The sequence below is a fragment of the Carassius gibelio genome, chromosome B11 (assembly GCF_023724105.1).
Source record: "Carassius gibelio isolate Cgi1373 ecotype wild population from Czech Republic chromosome B11, carGib1.2-hapl.c, whole genome shotgun sequence".
NCBI lineage: Eukaryota > Metazoa > Chordata > Actinopteri > Cypriniformes > Cyprinidae > Carassius > Carassius gibelio.
This window is the reverse complement of record NC_068406.1, coordinates 17,926,021-17,948,652: the sequence shown is the minus strand read 5'-3', so window position 1 is coordinate 17,948,652 and position 22,632 is coordinate 17,926,021. Positions and strand designations below refer to the sequence as shown.

At 38.3% G+C, this 22,632-nt stretch overlaps 1 protein-coding gene across 3 annotated transcripts in view; it reads left to right on the top strand.

The window, feature by feature from the left end:
* Positions 1–22,632, top strand: part of LOC127968119 (forkhead box protein P4-like) — a 124,448-nt gene that overhangs the window by 96,259 nt on the left and 5,557 nt on the right. For all 3 annotated transcript variants that reach the window (XM_052569029.1, XM_052569030.1, XM_052569031.1), the window contains 8 exons: positions 5,396–5,483; positions 8,769–8,852; positions 11,805–12,006; positions 12,102–12,178; positions 12,430–12,531; positions 17,363–17,484; positions 18,838–18,904; positions 21,691–21,863. In XM_052569029.1, the coding sequence (XP_052424989.1) occupies positions 5,396–5,483; positions 8,769–8,852; positions 11,805–12,006; positions 12,102–12,178; positions 12,430–12,531; positions 17,363–17,484; positions 18,838–18,904; positions 21,691–21,863 (915 nt within the window). The remainder of the gene's footprint in view (positions 1–5,395; positions 5,484–8,768; positions 8,853–11,804; positions 12,007–12,101; positions 12,179–12,429; positions 12,532–17,362; positions 17,485–18,837; positions 18,905–21,690; positions 21,864–22,632) is intronic.

Genomic DNA, 22,632 nt, shown 5'->3' with positions numbered 1-22,632 from the left:
ATGCTAATTTCACAATATATTTAATTTGATAATATTTCAAAATATTACTGTTTTTACTTTATTTTTGATCAAATAAATACCTTGGTGAGCATAAACACTTTTTTTTAAAACAAGCTGAGTGTTAGTGTACAGTATACAGCTAAATGTTTAAAATCATTTTACATCACAGTGTTCCTTTATTAATGAATTCCAGGAGCACAACAATGCTTTATAGTCTAGAAAAAGTTCTAATGTGAGTGTGTATTGTAGACCTTTTGTGTGTGTGTGTGTGTGTGTGTACTAATAGTAATAATGCTAATTTTAAGTATTACTTTTTTACACTAAATTGTCGATAGACTAAAGTTCTGTATTCAAATGGTTGCTGTATGGTTTTCACAAAACGTTTTCCCAAAGGTTCAGCTTAATACTTTTGCACAGGAAGCTAGTTCACACATGCCCCACTTGTAACCATAGAGACAGATGTTCTGTTCCCTTCCTGCTGACCCGTCCTGTGTTGTAGAGGAAAAGAATGTGTGTGTGTGTGTGTGTGTGTGTGTCTGATCAGGTAGCTGAACGCAACTCTTCAATGCTGTCAGAGGCCGATTAGCTCCCCGCTCCCATAATTCCACCTCTCCATCCCTGAGCGCTCCACTGCTGGGTCAAGCAAATTGTTTTCACGCTTCGTTAGTGGTTTACTTAATTAGCTAATTTACAATTAGAAGCTTTTGTTTCTTGGATACAAGCAAAGACATCAAAAAGAGACTCCCTCCCCTCCTCTATCTCCCTTTTCCCAATCTTCTTTCTTCTCGCCATCTTTTTTCTTTGCGCGTGTGTTTGCCAGTTTGGGGTCTTCAGGGATGCTGGGGTGGGGGGGGAGGAGATAAAGAGAGGAAGAGATCAGACAGGGAAGGCGATGTAAACAGTCCCATTGTCTCTGTGTGTTAAAATAATGAGACTTCACAGTGGAAAGTCCTGACATGTCCGCCTGTCACAGGGGTGCGAGCCAGACTGTTGCCGCTGCCGTTGCCCCAGTGGACTCGAGGCTCGCAACGCACATTCTCTTTGCTGTTTATTTTCTCTCCCTCAAACACCTCCTTTGATATCCGGCAGGTCAACTTCGTCCGTTACAGTAGCCGGGTGTTGTTGTCCGTTAATGAGTGGCGGTCACGTCCCTGTGTGTTTATTTCCTTTGACGAGATGCTAGGCCCTCGCATCGCCTTTTGACTCCAGAGCTGTGCTTCCTCGAGGGGACTGCTGTATTGACAGGCCGGAAAGATGTGTATGTAAATTTCCTCTGCTCGTCCCTGGCGACGGGGGTGAGGAGCGTTGTTCGGTGCATGCGGGCAGGAGCTGAAAGAGTGTATGATGGTCGCTGACACGCACATCAAAGAGCCGGAGAGTCTGGGAAAGTTTTAAGAGTAAAGCTGTTGTTTGGTTGCGCTGTGTCTCATTTCACATAGCCTCGGGGCAAGCAGAGAAGAGGGGGAGGACACGAGATAAGAAAGGAGGGGGCGACAGATATTGCCGTCAGTGCCGTGCACCGTGGCCTGGTCAGAACACTTTAGTCATCACTAAAGACAGGAAGAGAGGAGTCTCTCTCTCTCTGTCTCTCTCTCTCTCTCTCTCTCTCTCTCTCTCTCTCTCTCTCTCTCTCGTGTTCTGTTCTTTTTGACTATTCTATAGCCCCATCTGGCTGCCTGCCACTTATAGTAGGAAATGAGTCCACATGGATTCGGTGCCCGCTGAACGAACGAAATTTTGCGAAATTTAAATATAACACTATAATAATATATTAATATAGCACTTGCATAATATTGCTCTTGTTGGTTTTGATTGCTTCTATTGTCCTTATTCCTTAATTATAAGTCGCTTTGGATAAAAGTGTCTGCTAAATTACAAAATGTGATTGAAATTTACATATAATGTGAATGTAAATAACAAAACTAAATTGACATTTTATAGCAAGCCCCAAATCAAATAAACAAGTAACACAAACAAAATAAATCTCTTCATATAAACAAAATAAGGTTTTGTCTGGGCTCATTCCATTTGAAATGAGAGGCAACCACTTCAACGCTTAAAGCCTTTCCTTGGATTCTGTTGTAAACAAAGCACTGCGATACTTATGAACTTTAATGCGCATTATACACAGGCAAGTAAAAAAAACAAAAAACAATCTAAACTTTTCTAAAGGCATGCATTTTTATAAACTCCAACCCCTAAATGAATCACGATTTGTTTAGCATCTCAACCAGTTTGAATCATCACGTATTTGAATCAGTTTTCAACTGGCTTGCAGTTAATCGTTACATCCCTAGCTTTTAAACAACCAATGGTAATTTTTATAAATTTTAACAGTTCCTATATATATATATATATATATATATATATATATATATATATATATATATATATATATATATATATATATATATATATATATATATATATATATATATATATTATATTTTTGTTGTCCTGGCCATAGCTATGCACCACTTTTGAGATCAAATAATTAGCAGTTGCTACTATAACACATTGGTAATGTTTAACCCGTCCCCCTGCTTCTTCTGATTGGACCAGTGTTTTGAAATTAAACATGATGAGCTGGCATGCATGTCAACAGTTGACCTTTTTATAAGTTGACTTTGTTTCTTGTGGTACTCATGCGTAAGACGCAGAAAAAAGTAGCAAGATCTAGCAAATGTTTACATAGAAAAACTATTAAAAAGCACTCCAGTTAAACACATTCGACATGAACCACTAAGAGTATAGTACTCTCAGCTCTGTCTCATGCCATTTTATATATTTTTAAAATCCTTTTCACAGAATTCAGTGCAGGAAATGCTGAAAAAAAGTCTTGTCAGTTTCATCTGGACATAATAAGAACACTTTTTATCCCCAGATGAAATCTCGTTTTTTTTTCTTTCTAGCGAGAGTAGTGTGAGAATTTTAAAACACTCATTCACTCTTAATCTTCATCCTGTCTTTTTTCTCTTTTGTTCTATTTCACACACTCTCGTCCTGAGCTCTTTAATGATGTTCGGTTTTCTCTGGCATTCCAGGGTGACATGTGTTAGAATACTCAAGCCCTTTGTCGGGGCTAGCTTGCAACTTTTTTTCAGTGACTGTTGTAAATGCTCCTCAAAATCCTGTTGGGGTGCGGGGAGTAAACACTGCCTCATTGTCGGGTCTCTCGGAAAAACGCTGCTACTGTTTATTATGAGCCATAAAACTTGTGGTCTGTTCCTTTATTCAGAACGAGAGAGAGACGGGGGGTGTAGAGGGAGAGTAAGATGAGATCATGTTTTTGTTATTATCATCATGTGCTTGCAAGGAAAAAATGTCTATCTCCGCCTGGATTAGTCGAGTGGGTGACATCATTGTTTTTGTTTAATTTCTCATGAGAGCGCAAATGTGCACCCCTCTTTTCCTTCAGTCGGACATTCAAAACGGTCGTGTCATGCGCCGGGTGTCACTGAGATAAAGCAGGCCGGGATCATGAGGATGATTGTGTATTGCGAAGGTTAAGATTCTGCCACTCACACTCATTTCCGTTTGCCGCTCTCCCTTCGTGAAGAGAACTAAACACGATGGGCCGCCCACGCCAGAGAGGAGGGTGCTAAAAAATGCAGGAACTCCCTCATAAGAATGGATGAGATTAACTGCAACAGTATTAAAATTCCAGCTGATTCAATAAACTGAAAATCATTTTCATGTCGTGGCTAATAACTGATAATTGGATTATATAAACATTTTGCATGTAGAACTAAAAATGAAACATTAAAAGCTTAATTGACTGATTTTAGGCATGTTCGCAACATTATAATGTAAATGATCAAAAATGGATATTAATTTAGTAATATTTTATAAGATTTAATTAAATATATAGTATTAGCCAATACTGACCAATTTTGAAAAAAAAAATAGCTAGATAGTATATTTGCATAGCTAGATTATATTTTTTAGTCTGAGACAAATATATGAAGTAATCCTCAGGATTATAATTTGCTTTATAATGAAAGGGATATCTTATCTTCTATAATACGCTCTTGTGACCCCTGACCTTGGAGTCATTAAACCTCAGCAGGTGTGTTGTTAGAAGGTGGGAGGGGCCACTTCCACACCTGGAGAGATTAATAACATCATCACTCAAATGCTTCATGACATCATCGTTTGAATATAGGAATGTTTATTGGATTATAGAATTTGGTTTATACGTGCAGGGGTTGAATTGTGTGAATGCAAGCGTGGGGAAGTTGTAAATAAAAAGTAAAGGATGAGACAGATGGTGTGAAGGAAAGATTCAAGATCGCAGACCCTAGAGTTCATCTTGGTGTCCGAACTGACACCATCACTTTATGCTCTTACTTTTCTTGATCGATTTTTGCTTTCTCGTTTGGTTCTCAGCATTGTATCATCTTTTTGTTTTGTTGTGTTTTGGACTGTTGTTTTGGATTGCTTCATAAAGAAAACATGACTTGAATATCTATGGGCAGAGCTCACCCATCTGAGGCAGCGCTTGATGAGTAAAACAAATGAAGTCATATCCAGGTGTTTTTTTCTTCCCTTTTTCAACTCCCACTCAGAGTTCATGGCCTACAGCACTTTCTGACAAAAAAACAAAACCGCTTCCAAAATAATATCCCACTCCAGCTGCATTTCAACTGAATAACAGAGACATTAGGACACTCGTTCCATCCTAATATAGAGAGACGTTCATGTTTTTTTCATGTTTTTTTCGATGTGACAATAAATACAATAAAACTTATTTTTTCACTTCCAGCATACAGCATGGTCACATTCGCTCATGTGACTCAGTCCATAGCGGAAAACTCTCTTTCCACATCTTTCATGTCCTAATATTGTTTTTATTTTCTTGCGAGAGGAAATTGAGTTTATACGCCTAGTGAAAAGTGTGTTTTTGAGTGGAAATCCACTATTGTTAGGGGTTTCCTCTGAGAGGGCCGTTGCGATCCCAAAAGAATTCCATTTAATGTTTCTTCTGTGGAAAAATAAACTGTTATCTGTGCTCGTATTTTGATGTGGTTATTTATGTGAAGTCATGGTTTGACGCCGCAACTGGATCTCTGATGCCTCAGTGACCTCTGTATTTGGGTTTAAGTGTGTGTGTCGTCAGGACATGATGCCCGGGCATGTACAGTAGTGTTGACACGTTAGCATACGCAGCACAAACTGTGAGACAATCCCAAAAGGCTGAGACACAGCCGTAAAGTGTGTGTGTGTGTGTGTGTGTGCACATTGTATCAGGCAGGTCAGCGACACGGTTTGTGGCAGATGGTCCAAATATGCTTACAGATCTCCCTCTGGGAGTTTAGATAGGGTCGCGGATTGATCTAGTAGACTGTGTATCAGGACATGTCATCACATGTTTGCGTTTTTCTCTCTCTCTCAGGCACCTGAACAGTGAACACGCCCTGGATGATCGCAGTACGGCCCAGTGCAGGGTCCAGATGCAGGTCGTTCAACAGCTGGAGATACAGGTGGGATGCGCGCACAAACGCAAAATCAACATTTCTCTAAAAATCTTGCGAACGCAATATTCAAGCTGCCTGACTATCTCTTTCCCTGTGTTTTCATTTACATTTATGCATTTGCCAAATGCTTTATCCAAAGTACATTTTGGACTTGTAATTATGTTGCAGGTAGAGTAATTGTCAACTTTAGAGGATCAAGGCTTGAATTAGTGTTTACTGATGCTGAGACTTGGTCTTGCAGAAGTCTCACCCAGCTGGCATGATTTTCTGCCCATTACATGTCACATGAGTTGATAGAGATCACTGGAGCTTGTAAAATGAAGAGTGTGGTGCGAGAGAGGAGGCCAGAATATCTGCCTTTGATGGATCCCAATTAGAGAGTTTCCCAGCACCTCTCTCATCCCTCATGCCACGGACTCTCGGCAAGCACCGCGGGCTGCCTGTCGCGCACATATACACGGTGTCATCTCTAATGAGAGAGCTGATAAGGAGAAGGGTGGACATGGGAAGTTCAAGAGACTTCCTTTGACCACAGACACCCTCTGTGCCCTGCTTCACTCTCCTGATGTTGGCCATGTTACATTCATTTTTCCAAACTAAGTGGTTTTGTTATTTTCAGTAGGGCAGCACTATTAGAAAAAATAATCGATATTAAAATTGGGTTGTCCCGATTAATTGCTACTTAAAATTAACATGGCAATCTTTTATCATTCAGTTAGCATTTAACTGTCCCCATTTTTTTTATCATTGTTATTAAGATGAATTAAATTATGTTAACTACATTTTAAAATAATATTTTTTTTTATTAATAAATATTTAAATAAATGAAAAATTTGAAAATAAATCACTTGGTAAAATTGAACTTAGATTTATTCATGTTTAAAATGTTCCTAACAAAGTAAAAAAGTAAAGTTACTAAAATAATCAAACAAAAAACATATTATATACAGATGCTGTATATAAATTATTATTGTGGAGTGTAGACTTTGTTGATTATAATTGGAGTGTGTGCAAAAGTCAACAATGTTTTGTAAAAAAATAAATAAAAAAAAATACTCATTTAAAATTTTTGTTTTGAATTTTCGATATAAGACTGTACTGTCCAAACAAGTAATGTAGGGTGCATTACATTATAAAGCGAAATCGTTCATGACCCTGAAATGTGCTATGTTTAGTTGTGGGTGATGTTTTATTGTCCTTGTGAGTAATTTGTTTGGACGCAGAGGCTGTCAGAAGAGCGTCTAGTGACAGTTAGGATTGGCAGGCGCTGACACGACATCGGTCGGTCACATTAGGTTGCATTAAAGAGACCGTTAGCTATGGGGGAGTTGCTCACCCCTTTCAAACACGCCAAACTAAAACGCAGGTCAAGTAACCTTACTGTGCCTGCAGCAGTAGAATTCCTCTGCTTCCGAAGCTGTAAATCAACATCCCTTAAAAAAAAAAACCTGTCTTGTGGACGGACTTACATACAGACAGGCACTTCAGACCCTCCAGCTTTACGTGGCAGAACAACTTCCAATCATGACTGCCAGTCAGACAGACCTGGTAATTGGTCAGTTTCCCTTTTCTTTCCACGCCACCTCCCCTCCATGTTCTCCATCTCGTCTCGTTCCCAAAAATAAACCCCTCACAACAAAGAGCGTTTCAAAAAAACACTGCCCTGCCAGGCACGCGGGCAGCAAGCTCACTTTGTGATGTTTAAACACGTGTCCAGATAGATGTAGGGTGATGAGAAGTGACAAGAGAGTCAGTCCACGTCCAAGCGGATTTCCTCTTATGTCTGCCTCCGTCCTGTCACCTATTCTACCCCCACCACCCCAATGCCAACCCAGGCCGACCAGAACCACCCTTCGCCGACCTGCTGTCTCTCCCAGCACACCAGCTCAGTTTTTCCACTGTTTTTATTTCCAGGCTGACCAGCATGGAACTCATTAAACACACATATCAGCTAATGGGTGAATAAACAGCCCAGATCTGTGAATGACTTCAGCAATACCAGCCATAGCCGCAGAGCACCAGCACAACACAACAGCAGTCTAATCACATCCTGAGATTGAGTTCATATTATGGGGCTTTTATTTTGAACACCCAGAAACCTTAGCATCACCTAGCTATGCCCAGCAACCATGCAGAATACCATGGCAATCCATCCTGCATTTGCCTCATTTTTAGAATATTTTTTGTTTTAATTTTCAGTCTCGTATGAGCAGTAAAATGCAACAGTCTGTGTTTTTCTAGCACTTTTAGTGCCACTCAAGTGTATGGTGCCAGTCTCAGAGCGTTCTGAGGCAGTGTGTCGCCCCCTGATTACAAGGGGCCGCCTGCCTCCACACTTCATCTAAATGCGGTTAGGAATGTCAAACGAGGACGAGTGTGGTTACAGGGCAAGTGTCTCTGAAAGAGACGCAGCAATCGAGAGAAGGATGGTGAGAGAGATGTTTTCTCCCGGAGGTATCAAGAGCTGTGAAACGGCATGTCAACATCCCTGTGAGCTGAGTCAGTTAACAGGCACAATGCAAAACTATCCTCACAAGAGAATATCTGGAGTCACTCCCTCCTCCTCTCCACGGCGCCTAAAAGAGCACTAAACACACTATGACGACACTTTGTTTTTAATGTGCTGTATTGGCATGACAAATAATTGTGCGCTTATGTTGCCAAAACTTTAACAGCTGCGTACAGAGAAAACAGTGTGGTACAGAAATAGTACAAAATAATATACATAAATTACGGAAAATTAGACAATATTTTGACATTATTATATTATACAGAAATGTTACTTTTTAATCATATGTACCCCCCCCCAAAAAAAAGTTTAAAAAAAAAAAGTTTAAAAAAAAATATATATATATATAAGCTTTCTATTTATGTATGGTTTATTAGGATCGGACAATATTTGGCCGAGATAAAACTATTTGAAAATCTGAAATCTGAGGATGTCCTTTTAATTTGTCCAAATTAATTCTTAGCAATGCATATTAATAATCAAAAATTAAGTTTTATATATTCATGGTAAGAGATTTTTAAAATATCTTCATGATACATGATCTTTACTTAATATTCTAATGATTTTTGGCATAAAATAAAAATCAATCATTTTGACCAATACAATTGCTAAAAATATACCCCGGGGACTTGGTTTTGTGGTCTAGGGTCACAAATGACCTTCTAGTAGATGTCAGTGCACTTTAAACTGGAAACATGGGGAAAAAGTAAACACTTTTACATATTCATTTTATATAAGAAAACAGTTTTTTTCTAATATATGTTTTTATGTGTGTTCCCTAGTTGGCCAAAGAGAGCGAGCGTCTGCAGGCCATGATGACCCACCTGCACATGCGTCCATCAGAGCCAAAGCCTTTCCACCAGCCTGTAAGTTCTTAACTTCCGTCTCGTTTCTACTTCCTCTGATAACTTGCGTTTTGATAGTGTGTCGCATGTTTTTCATGTGAAGTAACGGTTCGGCACAGGGTATGAGCAATGAATCGGTTGTGTGAGGCATTAAAGAGCGCTCTCTGTTGGAGAACAGCGGAAGTGCAGTGCTCTTAGCTGCTGTCTTCATGGATCGTGTTCCTGGAGAGCAGCTATACTCAGTGCTGTCTCAATCCAGATTCATACATTTACCTGTTCAACTTATCCTTGCACTTTACAAAAATAATAAATCACTTTTTCAAGCAAGCCATTGAGCACCTTCAACTCAAGTGTGATGGACTCTTATAGATAGAGTTCTCTTTGAAGCAGCTACAGCTGGCCTGCTTTCCTCCAATCCACTTTAGAGGAGTGTTTTTGTACTTGTATTTATGCCACAGTGTAAATGAATGTGAGTGTTTTGGGCTAGACTTTCTAGATATTCCACATCACTGCTTCACACGCAGCCATCACAATGCGTTTCCCCCTTAAGCCACCAGCTGCCTGTGCAATTATTAGGAATCTAATGAATATTTCATGCTGAGATTGATGAGGAGTCTTATTAAAATACGAAGATGTTGAAATTAATTGTCAATTAGAAGTGGAGTGTCTTAATTTGAGGGGATATAAATGGGAGGGCGAAACTAGGCCGCGTCTCCTGTTTAGAGACAAATTCCAAGGATCAGCTGCCGTTAGACAGTAATGGGAAATGGTGACCGGGCCGGGCCGAGCGACCTAGATGAGAACAAGGGAGAGAGAGAATGAAAAAATGATAATTGTGAGTGTGATCAAGAGAAAGAATTAGCATTAAGTGGTAAGGGTGAGCATTAGGGCGGAGCTTAGCACAAGCTCAAACCTGTGTGTGGCACTGACCGCTATTAAGATCATTGGGTGTTTGGCTCAGCAAACTGGCACAGCTCCAGCGTTAATTAAGTACCTGTTAAACCATTTTGCTCCCCTAATTACTGGAGATGGGCCAGGTTGGCTCCTGTGGCAAAGAGAATGGAGTGAAAAGAGGGCTGGCGCTGTTTAATTCGCCATATTAGCGTCAACCCCGCTTTGCACGCCCCTCCTCGCTCGCTCGCTCTATCTCTCGCTGCTCACACGTGCACATGATGGTTTTAATTAGAACAAAACAAGCAACCCCGAAAAAGACTCCCTGAGCGATGGGGAAAGCTGTTTCCTAGCGCTCCGTGCCCACCGAAGCTAATTGGGCAGAGCAGGGCCACACTGAGGGGGGGTAACCGCAAGTGTTGTTTGTTGCCAGATTGTTGTTTTACCCCCTCCTACCATGTATCGCTTTGTTTTGCTCCTCTTGTGTGGCTTTAATTGCAGACAATGTGTCACCGAGGAGCCTCGTTTGTGCGCCCGTGCCGGCATGTGTCTAAGAAATGCGATTTGTGGGGTGCTTTGTTTGAATTTCACCGGGTGAACGAGATCATCTTATAATGGAGTCACCGTGCCAACTGCTTTTGGCATGGATGTGTTGCCAAGGATCGCAGGATGCGCTTCTCACAGCGGGAGACCAATGACAATTTGAAGATGATTATATTTCCTGGTTGGTAATTGCAATGCAGGAGATTACTGTACACCACGAAGATGATGGGAATTAGAATCAAAGCTGCGCTGAGACTGAACGTGTGCCAAATAGAGAGAGGAAGGGCATTTGTGTTTTGCGCTGTCATTGTTTCCTGTTATTTCTGGTATTATGTATACGTGTATAAATGTATGTTTATGTGAAAAAATAAACGAGCAACATAAAGTAAACAACATTAATAGTCATTTTATATATTGAATGCAATACAAATTTTCTTCTTCCCAAACATATATATATGTATAAAAGCTTATAAATGTATGAAATTTGACAGATACAAATACACAGCAAATATAATTATTAGTATTATAAATATGTTATTGTTTATAGTATATTATCTGTTTATTTATTAGATATTGTTGTAATATATAAATACATAAATAATATTCTTATTTTTACAGCAAATGCCATCATTATTGTAATTGGATAATAAACATTTAGATTTTTGGAGTGAATTTCAGTGTTGTGTACATTATTAAAAATAAAGGTTCTTTATTGGCATCGATGGTTCTATGAATAACATCCATGGTACCTTTTAAATGCAGAAAAGTTTCTTTATAGTCAAAAAAAGATTCTTTAGATTTCTAAAATGTCCTTCAAATGGTTATTTTAGGAACTGTTTACTGAAAGGTTCTTGGGGATCCAAAAATGGTTCTTCTATAGCATCACTGCAAAAACACCCTTTTGGAACTTTAACTTTTAAGACTATATGACTCATTTGATATCATAAAATTATAGTTTACTAAGAGTATATAATATTTATTACTTTTCAAGCGTTTTTTTCTTTTTTCTTTTTTCTCTCAGCACGGAAGCATTAGTTTGATGATAAATTGACAGTAAAGGCATTTATAATTTTACAAAAGATTAAATAGATCAAAAAAATTATACTCTTTTGAACTCGGTTCATCAAAGAATACTAAAAATGTATCATGGTCCACTTAAAAATATTAAACAGCACAACTATTTCCAACATAATAAATGTTTTAAGCAGCAAATCAGCATACTGGAATCATTTCTTAAAGATCATGTGACACTGAAGACTGGAGTAATGGCTGCAGGAAATTCAGCTTTACCATAACAGTAATAAATTACACTTTAAAATATTTAAAATAAAATAAAATAAAAAGGTTACTTTAAATGTATTTCAAACAGTAATTAAACAATAATATTTCACAATAAAAAAAAATGAATAAAAGCATTACCCCCACTTTTTGAAAAAAAAATAGCCTTTTGAATGGTGATATAATATGCTACTGGTGAACTCGTTTTGATTTGTCGTTTTTATTATAAATAAGTTTTCCCTTTTGTTTCCTCCCATTTAGCTGAACCTGGCCTCTAGCATGTCGCTGTCAAAAAGAGAAACTGAGGGGTTTCCTGAGGGCTTGCCTCATCCCCCCACCTCTGCCGCAGCCCCCATCACCCCCATGAGGCAGGGACCCTCCGTCATCAGCTCCTCCAGCCTGCATGGAGTTGGGCACATCCGTCGGCGCAACTCCGACAAGTTCTGCACCCCCATCGCTTCAGGTTAGCATCCCCCCCATAAAGTCTAGAAAAGCTGAACTTACTCACTTCATACGACACTGAAATACATATGAAATAATTGTGTCTGTCCATTACAGAACTTGCACAGAATTGTGAATTCTACAAAAATGCTGATGTCAGGCCTCCATTCACCTACGCCTCCCTCATACGACACGTAAGTCAGCCTGTAAGATGTTGAGATCTGGACTCCGATGCTCTTGAGCGGAGTTCAGAGGTGTGTGCTGATAGCTCAGGATTTATGCGCATCTCTCAGCTCAGTGTTAGTTATGCTGAAACGTGCGGCCCTATCCATAATGCACTGCCTACCTGTCTGGAAACAGTCCATCAGTTAATGTCTTATTATAACAGCCTCTTGACACATGCTCACTTTCTTTCTTCCATTCTCTCTTGGATTTATTCATCCAGGCCATTCTGGAAGCCCCTGACCGACAGCTGACTCTAAACGAGATCTATAACTGGTTTACACGAATGTTTGCCTATTTCAGGAGAAACACAGCAACATGGAAGGTAATGTCAATACATTTTTCACAATAATGCTTAAAAAGTACTACTTTTTAACTTTCCTGTTCATCACAATGGGAGGTGTTTGGCTACCGCAGGAACTACCTGAAGTTTTACACATATTAACATAAAAAAAAATGAGGCTCAGTAAAATGTATACTTTTATTCAGCAAGGATGCGTTCAATTGATTGTAAGTGACGGTAAAGACATTAATAATATTACAAAAGATTTCTATTTCAAATGATCACTGTTCTTTTGAACTTTCCATTCATCAAAGACTCCTGAAATCACGGTTTCCACAAAAATATTAAGAAGCACAGCTGTTTTCAACATACCATTTTTAATAATAATTTATTTTTATTAAATTAGCAAATTGAAATGATTAGTAATGGATCATGTGACTCTGAAGACTTGGAGAAATGATTTTTGAAAATTTGCCATCACTGGAATAAATAAAAATGTTTAAAATTTATTATAACAGAAAAAAAGGTACTTAACATTTTAATAATATTTCACAATATTGCTGTTTTTAGTGTATTTTTAATGGGAAAAAAAGAAATCTTTGAAATTCATTTGAAAAACCTTACCAAACTCATTTCATTTGAAAAACTACCAAACATATATTGCTTACAAAAATCAAAAAGCCAAGCAAATTCTTTGGCCTGCAAATGCAGTAAACGAAACTCCTTTGAACTTTTTTTATTTGTTCAGTTTTTACATTTTTATTGTAAACTCTATTTGGATAGATTTGTGAATATTTGATCTCAGATCATCCCAGTCCTTTATACCATGGGAAAATACCAGTCTACAGCAGTCTATACTTGCCTTCTAGCAATGAGGCAAGTGGGTCCTTCTTTTATAAGTCTCACAGAGATAAAAACAGAGCAACAGACACAGACCATTGTTCAAAATGACCCAAACAACAATAAATCCACCCTTCGTGCCAAGGGGTACAGCGGGTACAACAGAGATACGGCTTTCTGTAGAGTTCCAATAACAGTGAGGTTATTAATGACGCCTGGCATCACACAGACAGCCAAGATACGACCTGGCCATTCCCAGATCAGTTTTTCTTTGTTTTTTTGGTGTCCTGATGTGCTCTCCTTATTGTTTTGATTGTGTTATGTGGCGTCGGCCTGCCTAATGGTGTTTGGTAGATGGGAGCAGCAAGTTCAAGTCTGACTCATTCGAGATTTCCTTTGCACGCTGTGCTATAACTTTCACTAAAAAGTAGCAAAATCCCCTATTTCAGTTATGCATAAATTAGTCAAATGGCTGCCTACTGTGTGTATGCATACACCAACACAGTCTGTATTTTATCAGTCAATGGGCACGTAGCATTGTAACTCTTTATCAGACAGTTTAATTTGAACTGGTTGATTAGCATGCAGCTAGTTCTGTATCAGCTCAACATCTCCTGACCATCTCCGACATGCCGAAATGCACACACATCCCGCCACAGCTGCTGTCATCCCTCTTTCATTGTCCACCTGTATGTTTTGACTCCAAGCTGTGATGCCCAATCAGCAGCTTTACCCACATGACACTCTGTCATGCCACCCGAGGTGGGCAGAGCCGATACCAAAGACCAACAAATGCATGGACGAGTGTTGCGTGTGCCCTTTTTAATATAAAGATAATACTTCAAGTCAAACTACATTGATAAAGCGTATTTAAAAAAATAAATAAAAAAACAGAAGCTGAAGCTGAACAAAAATAAATTAAAATCTAAAACATCCTCTTCTTATTATTATAAATATATATATTAATTATATATATTAATATATATATATTAAATGATTATAGAAAAGTAATAATACTATGTATATATTAATAATAATACTAATTTTTTATCAATAACCATTTTTTACTTATTTTTAAACTTTTTTAGTTATCTAAACATACCTTTATACTTTCACATTTTATTAAGTAATAATAATAATTAATATTAATAGTAGTAGTAATGGTGCTGCTAATAGTACAATTTAATTTAATTACAATTAAATGAGGTAATTCATCAAATAAAAAATAATAATAGTAATAATAAAACAAATCTTTAACATTGTTAACTTTCATGTAAAATTACTTTTATGATATTTTAATGATTATTCTTAATCGTTGTTTTCTTCATCTTTAATATAATCATAGGTTTTACTTAACCAAGTTTAACTTTTATCTTACCTTTATGAAATTTAGCCTCCAGTCACCTCTCTCTCTCTTTGTCTCTTTTTCGGTCCAAAGTGAAGAACGACCATTAAAGGCCTGGGACGCCCATGTAACCATCCCATTTAGAGGGCCATCTCCCCATCACCCTGCTTAGCCAATAGTTCACCCCTCAGAAAAATGTGCTAATACATCCCTCCCGTCCTCCCCCTCCCGCTGTGGACCTTGGCAAGGTGCTGTCAGGCCAGAGAGGAAACGGACACCACAATGAGTAGCTCGCTTCCTGTCAGTCAGTCTCCTCATTAGCCATTCACGTGGCCTATAGCCTGGAGCCTGGGCTGAGGAGGTGCTGCCCCACATTCAGCCAACACTGGCCCAAGGCTCATTTGTGTGCCTGAGCCTCTGGAGGAGAGAAAGTAGGGAGAGAATCGGAGAAGGTGAGGTGAGAGAGGGACCGAAGGAGGCTGAGGGCATCGAGACAGAACAGCGGGCTAATAGTCTTGAACCGTAGCGGCACCCAGGAGCAGTTAGTGAGCTTAGCCAGTGAGAGTTGAGAGGAACGAGGTGAAAGTGGCAGGAATATCTTTAACAACTCATTTCACTTTTATGAAATTAACAATTAATGGATCCGTCTACTTTTCCTCCTCCACCAGAGCCAGATCTTTTTTTCCCCCTTCCTATAGTACCTTTTTACACTCTCTCTCTTCTTTTTATTTTAATAACTGCACGTTCTCACTTGTCTTCCTCTCTTGCCAGTCATTTGGCCCGGTATTAAATATAGAAATGGAGATGCATGTTCTCCGGTGCTCTTAATGGCCATCTATATTTCATGAAATGTTAGGTCCGGAGAGAAGGGGAAGTCATTGATCAGTTAGAGGGCAGCTTTTATTCACAAGATGAACACCAGCTGGGTCATTCTGCAAAACTGCTGCTTTTTAGACTTAAGTGTAGAGCTGATGCTAACTTTTAGTAATTGCAACGCTTAATTTCCCTATCATTTATTTTGATAAATTACAACAATTTTTTAGTTTAATATATTTCAATTTTAATTAAAATCTATGATGGCAAAATTAAGATTTATCATTAATATTCCTGTCTTCAGTGTTGCATGATTTTTCAGAAATCATTCTAGTATGCTGATTTGCTGTTCAAGAAAAATTTCCTATTACTATCAATCTTGAAAACAGTTATCAATAATTTTTTCCAAGATTTTTTGATGGATGGAAGGTTCGAGTGTGTTTATTTTAAATGTTTTGCAACATCATAAATGTTTTACTGTCACTTTTGATCAGTTTGATGCATCATTGCTGAATGAAAAGTAAATTCCAAACTTTTGAACGTTAGTGTATAATACAAAATATGCATTTTTATATTAATTTAAAGTAATGGGCTTTTCTATTAAGGACATTTGTCTCATAGAAGGTTTAAAATCACAAAGTGATTTATTATCGATCAGGAAAAGAATGACGCAGCTGTAAATGCCTATTTCTCAGCACACCTTTGTCTTATACACACTTCTTAATATCCAGTTTCACTCTGAACCTCTGAACACAGTTTCAAGCTGTTCATTACATTTACTGTCGCTGCTCATTTCTAAGCTAAAATGGTGGCCATAGTGTCGTCTCTCTTCATGTGGACGCCGTCACCAAAGTAACCGAGACGCCTTTGACATCCACATCAAGCATGCCATCTTTCTAATATAGCTGCCACCCCTCCAGTCACTCATACACACACACACACAGTCAGGCGGGCATTTTGTTTATGTCTGCAGAGGCTGACCCCCTTTAAATTGCTGCTAATGTTTTAACTGGAAGAATTAGTCTTTCATCACGGATGGGAATGCAAATAAAATCGGTGAGGTGGCAGGCTGAAATTGGGGTCATACTCATTTGCAAAACTAAGCATCATCGCTCCTGCACGCGGAAATTTATTCAAAGGAGGGAGGCCTCGCCTGATTATGGCACTTGTAATTATGGTTAGGAGTGATTCCGGCATCAGCAGTCCCTCCCTCATGGATTCAGGAGGGAAAAAAAAGAGTGCGTCGGAAAAAATACACAGGATTTAATTATACACGAATTAAAATTGGTAATGAAATTGGGCATGAACAAACTACAAATAGCAGATGAAAAGGAAGGGGCCTCCCTTGGGGGTGTTATTCTAGATAGTGGCTGATTAGTGAAATTTAAAATAAAAAGCAGGGAGTGGGTTTGCTGATGTTGGGGGGGAGTGCGCATCGTTTCTTATTTTTTTGCCTTCAAAGATGGAGTTTTTTTTTTTTACTCCCCACTGTTATGATGGTGTGGCACCACATTGTCACTTCCCCTCAGTAGAATGTGCACTTAATTGGTTGTGTGTCTGTGAGATGGTGCGGGTGGGAGGGGGACGGGTTCGAGATGGAGAGATACGCTCAGTCGATACGTCCCTGTCTGAGCCGTACAATCTTTTGTGCTCATCATCACGTGCACTCTTTTAATTAGAAAGCAGGTATAAGATTTATGCCATTATTAAAGGCTGTTTATATCAGGCCGCGCTATAATTGCGTTTCCAGCAATGACAGCGACACGGTCGCGATTCTGCTTAAGATACCTAGAGCGCTGAGTCGTGGCAGGAACGGGAGACTGACTGCTACTTTTTGCTCTCTTGTCTTCTCTATGTCCCGCCTCTGTTACCCAGAATGCTGTGCGCCATAACCTGAGTCTGCACAAGTGCTTTGTGCGGGTCGAGAATGTCAAGGGTGCTGTTTGGACCGTGGACGAAGTGGAATACCAAAAGAGGAGACCACCAAAGATGACCGGGTATGTAGACTCAAGACTGGTCACCTTTAAAAAGTGACCGTTGACCCATAGAATTAATTTCTTGTCGTTTCAGATTATTCCATAAAAATGTTTACAAAATAAAATTGCAGTAAAAAGGGAAAAAAGGCAGCTGTGGTTTCCAGAAATTCAATAAAAAAAAAAAAAATTGGCTGACAATGCTTATATTTTAATAAGTGATATAATGTTAACATATAACATGGCCAATAATCATATATACAGTAGATTGGCCATACTGTACACACAGAGACAAAAGGTAACACACAACACTAAAATAATGCAATAAACCTTCTAAAATGTAACACAGAACACCCTAATGTACGTTACTGATAACAGACATAAAATGAAACAAAATTATTTATACAAAATATAATGTGATGCATCACACAGGGATCTCTGGCACTGTCCTGTTTACCGTTTTTGCCTTAAAGTATATGAGAATTAATAGTTTTTACCATTACTATTCACTAATGATCTTCACCTCAAATCAAATATTGCATCTTGAAGCAAGTTGCATCGAGTGTGACCTGAAGAAAGATGATGTCAAATAGTTGTGCTGCCACTCTTGGCTTTCTTAAGAATCCCTACCGAGACTTTCTTTAGCTTTAAAGCTTGAAATAGGAGTCTGTTCTGAAGGCACACTAGTTGCAATAACCTGTGAAACACCGGATTAAAACGGCACTTTTTAAGTGAAGGCTATTTATTGAGCAGAAGTCCCAAAAACAGGCTTTATTCCTGTAGCAAAAGCGTAAGCTTGTAGGTCTGAACTGTAAGTGGGGCTATAATCGTTATTGGCATGTATGATTACCCTAATGGGCTTCCCATCATTACCCTATTACTGACTCTCTAGTCAAAAGCACAAAGGTCTCTTTTGTGCCTCGCCTGCTTGTGTTTGGCAGTGCGTACATGTGTGTTTGTGCGGCTGTGTATTTTTTCCGTCTGTGTCTACACTGTTTAGGGTACATTGTGAGCAGATGCACAGCAGAAAAGCGTGCCTGCTTGCATTTGTACAAACAGATGTTACACGCCGTCTCAAGCTCTGCCAGAGAGACAACGGCAAATTACCCAGCCGACGGCCTGTGTGCCAGATTTCAGCCCTGTAGCGCACCGGCACAAAAGTGAACAAACAGTAGTGTGTGTGCAGTATATGCTGTGTCAGATTGCATGTGTTAGTCTCCATTGTTTAACTTTTCTATTTATCTCTTATAAATAGAATAGTGCCTCAGCATTTTTCACAGGTTTGGGAGCTTTTTTTAACATGCGCTCCGGTCAGAAGTGTTTTGTTGTTATCCACACATGTACTTAATCACCCTCTCTCTTTCTTCTCTTCTTCAGAAGTCCCACTCTCGTCAAGAATATGATTTCTGGGCTGGGATTTGGCTCTCTGAATGCCAGCTATCAGGTGAGTGTCTTCATTAAATCAAATTGACACCTTTATGCATTCATCATTGAAAATGATGGAGAAATGTAGACTTTGAAACTCATCACAAATAACCTTGTGTTTATTCATAAATATATTATTTATATCACATGTGAGTGAATCATTCTTTTGAGTTGGTTCATCGTTGAATCTTTTGATTCGTCTGATTTGTAAATGAATCTTTTATGTTCTCTCAAACCAGTTCAGAGTCTGGACTAAATGATTCATCAGCAAATCGGTCTGAATTAGAATTTGCATCGAAAATAACGTCATAAAAATTTCTAAATATGACTACATTTTTCTAGAGCTCAAACATATTTTGTCTACTAAACATTAAAGTAGAAGTTGCTGTAGTGAGATCTGATATGTGAATGAATCATTCTTTTCAGTTTATTTCAGTTGGTCTGAATGGTTCATGAGTGAATCTTTCTGAACGAGTTAAGTAGTTATAAACAACTGGAAAGATCCTGGAAAATTCATTCCTCAGAAAGTATGGGAATCTTGCACGGATCAGGCCAGATCAAGCGTACAAGGGCACTGATAATAATTTCCTCTTCTAATTAGCTACTTCTCCCAAACCTCCTCCGTTCTCCTCCCTCCATCGCACACGCGCTCCCAGCCAGCCATATGTGATTTATAGCATCAAATATTTGTCAATGAAGGTCACAGCATAAAATTAGTGTCTGTCCTAGAAAATCCATCTGAAACCCACGGTGTCACCACCACTCTCGTTCTGAGCTTTCGGAGCCTGGCTCTGTCTTTCCAGGTTTGTGTGTGTGTTTTTCCCAAGAACGCTGTGTGATGAGACAGAGATGGATCTGGGAGGTTAGTCTTTGTGCTCGAGTCCTGGTCTGGGTGTGTGAGCGTGTGTGGCGCTCTGTCAGGTCTGCGCCCATCCATCTCCTCACAGGACAAGCAGTGTCAGCGCCTGACAAACAAACAGCCCAGCTAATCAAGGGGCAACACACACACACACACTTCCAGCAGCCTGGCCCAGTTTGTCCCACTCTGACCCCGCAGGCCATCTCTATGGAAATGGAACTGCTCATCCTGAAAAGGCCGCACATAAACTAGCCTTTAACAAAAGAGCAGACACACAGTGGAGATCTCTGGCGTGCACAACAACGCCCTACCAGAGTGTGAGAGAACTGTGGCGCTCTGCTGTTTTCCTTTTGTAATTCCTTGAGTGTGTTTTTGTCTGTATGGTAGGCACAATCCTGTCCGAAATTGACCTTTTAAAAGTGATTCAACCTGGACATCGCATTAAACCGGCATTAAGCATGTTTACCTACTAGATCTGTCTGTTTTTGCCAAAATCGTAGGTGGCTTCCAATTAATTATAGTTAAAGGGTAAAAAAAATAGTCCTTATTCGGTTCACATCCTTTAAACCTTGTGTGACCCTGATCATCTTTCTCGCCACCACCCAGTCTCCACAAAATCAGAATGGATTTCCCTCAAACAATTTTGTTTCTCTTCTCCCCCATCTCTCTGTTGCTCTTTCTTTCTCTTGGGTGGCATATTTTGGGCAGTCACTACTGTTACCACATCAAATTTCAGTTCAAATGATTTTCCGTTCCACCTTTCCTCATGCATTAAAATAGCCATATGCATAGTTGTTTATGTAGATTTGTACTGTATGTAGTAATGGTAATATGGATGTAACATTTACTTCTGCCTTGGATCTTGAAGGTGGTTGTTGTTGTTTTAAGCAGTTTATGGTAATGTACGTATGTGTCTATAAAGCCAGTCTGATTTTTTTTAATGTAGTCAACAGGCAATATGGATTTAGAAAAAGAAATTAAATATGTACAATGTAGTTCTAAATAATAATTCAAAGATGAACTATGCAATGAATGATGATCTATTTAGGATTGTTATAAATAATATTAAGTCAATAAATTAATTTAAAATGAATTTCATTTTAATTATGCATATATAAAATTAAAGTTACACTTTATTTTAAGGTGTCATTGTTACAGCATAATTAATTATACGTTTAAGTGCTGGGTAATATTAATTACTCATATTAAAGTACAGTACATGTACTTACTATAAGGTTAGGATTAAGTTTTGGCTTAGGGGTAACTTGTATGTAATTATGCATATTTAATTGTTATTAAAATAGGAATCACATGTAACGCATTACAAAGACACCTTAAAACAAGGTGTTTCCAAAAATTAAAATTAAGTGAAATTCTAGTGAAATACAGTAGCAGCATTTTTACTAGTGGTATTTTTTTTTTTTTTTTTTTTTTTTTTTTGGACCCCAATGTAAGTCTTCTTTTACAGTTTTTACATGTTTTACCCCCTTTAAAAACAATGAAGAAAAAAAAAATATTACCAAACAATATAACATAATGTAATGTATTTCATATGTTAATGAGTTTTAGAGATGAGCACTTTGGTGCGTTTCTGGTTATTTCAGCGAGCAGTCAGGTCTTTTGTGTGGAAGCGAGGAGACCCCTAGTGGTGACACTGACTAACCTGCTGCACCACTGCTGCCAGATTTCTCTTAAAACACACCGGTTAGATCTATCCAGTCAGCACATTTATCTTTTATTAGTTCTATATACATTTAAAATCAATAGTATACACTGTTGTCTGTGTAACAGTGGCACCAGAGGGCTTTGTGCTCGAAGTTTCATACAGTATGAGAATATTGTCATTACAGTGACCTTTGTGCTTTATAACCTTACAGCAACATAGCCATCATTGCATCTCTCTTAACTTTTGAGAAAGTCTAAATACTTTCAATCTGTGTGTGCAGGCTGCACTTGCGGAGAGCAGTCTTGGTCTTCTGAACAGCACCACCCTGATGAACAACAGCACAGGTGCGAGCCTCAACATGCTGCACATCGGCCACGATGATGTCAGCAGCACTGTCGAACAAGTCAACAGTAACGGCAGCTGCAGCCCTGGCCTTTCTCCACAGCAGTATGGGTAAGACTAGTCAACTCCCAGCTGACTGATTACTAGTGCCTTGATACCTAGTGTGTATTTCTAATGAAAATTCAATGAATTCTCATTCCAAAGTTTGAGATCTGTAAGATTTGTAGAAATGTTTTTGTCACTTTGGTTCACTAAGAAACATTTATTTCATCCAAAAATACAACAAAGACCAATACCAAAGAATAATATTGCCATTCAAAATAACGGTTTTCTATTTTAATATATGAAGAGTTTCTTAGGTAACTCAGTTTTTCAAAAATCATGTTTTTATTTTATCACTTTTTTATTGTGTTTGTTAGCTGTATTTTTTACCTAATCAAAATAAACCAACTGCGCTTTTGAACATTTCTTAAATGGGGAATTACCTGTTTTTGCAAATTCATATATTTAAAATGTATTTTATTTTTACTCCAGTCTTCAGTGGCACATGATCCTTCAGAAATCATTCTAATATGCTGATTTGGTGCTAAAAAAGCATTTAATTTTATTAATAATTTTGAAAACACTGAATATTAATATTACTGCCCAATATTTTTATGAAAAATCATTAAAAAAATATTATTATTATTCTTTGGTGAATAGAAAGTTCAAAAAGTTTGAAATATAAGTCTTTTGTAACATTATAAATATATTTAATGAATATATTTAATCTTTCAATATATTTAATGATTACAAATGTCTAGATTTAAAGTAGTGTTTTCTATATTTGAAAACAATTTAACCAGATTTCAAAAATGACATGTTTATCATGCCTCTGTAA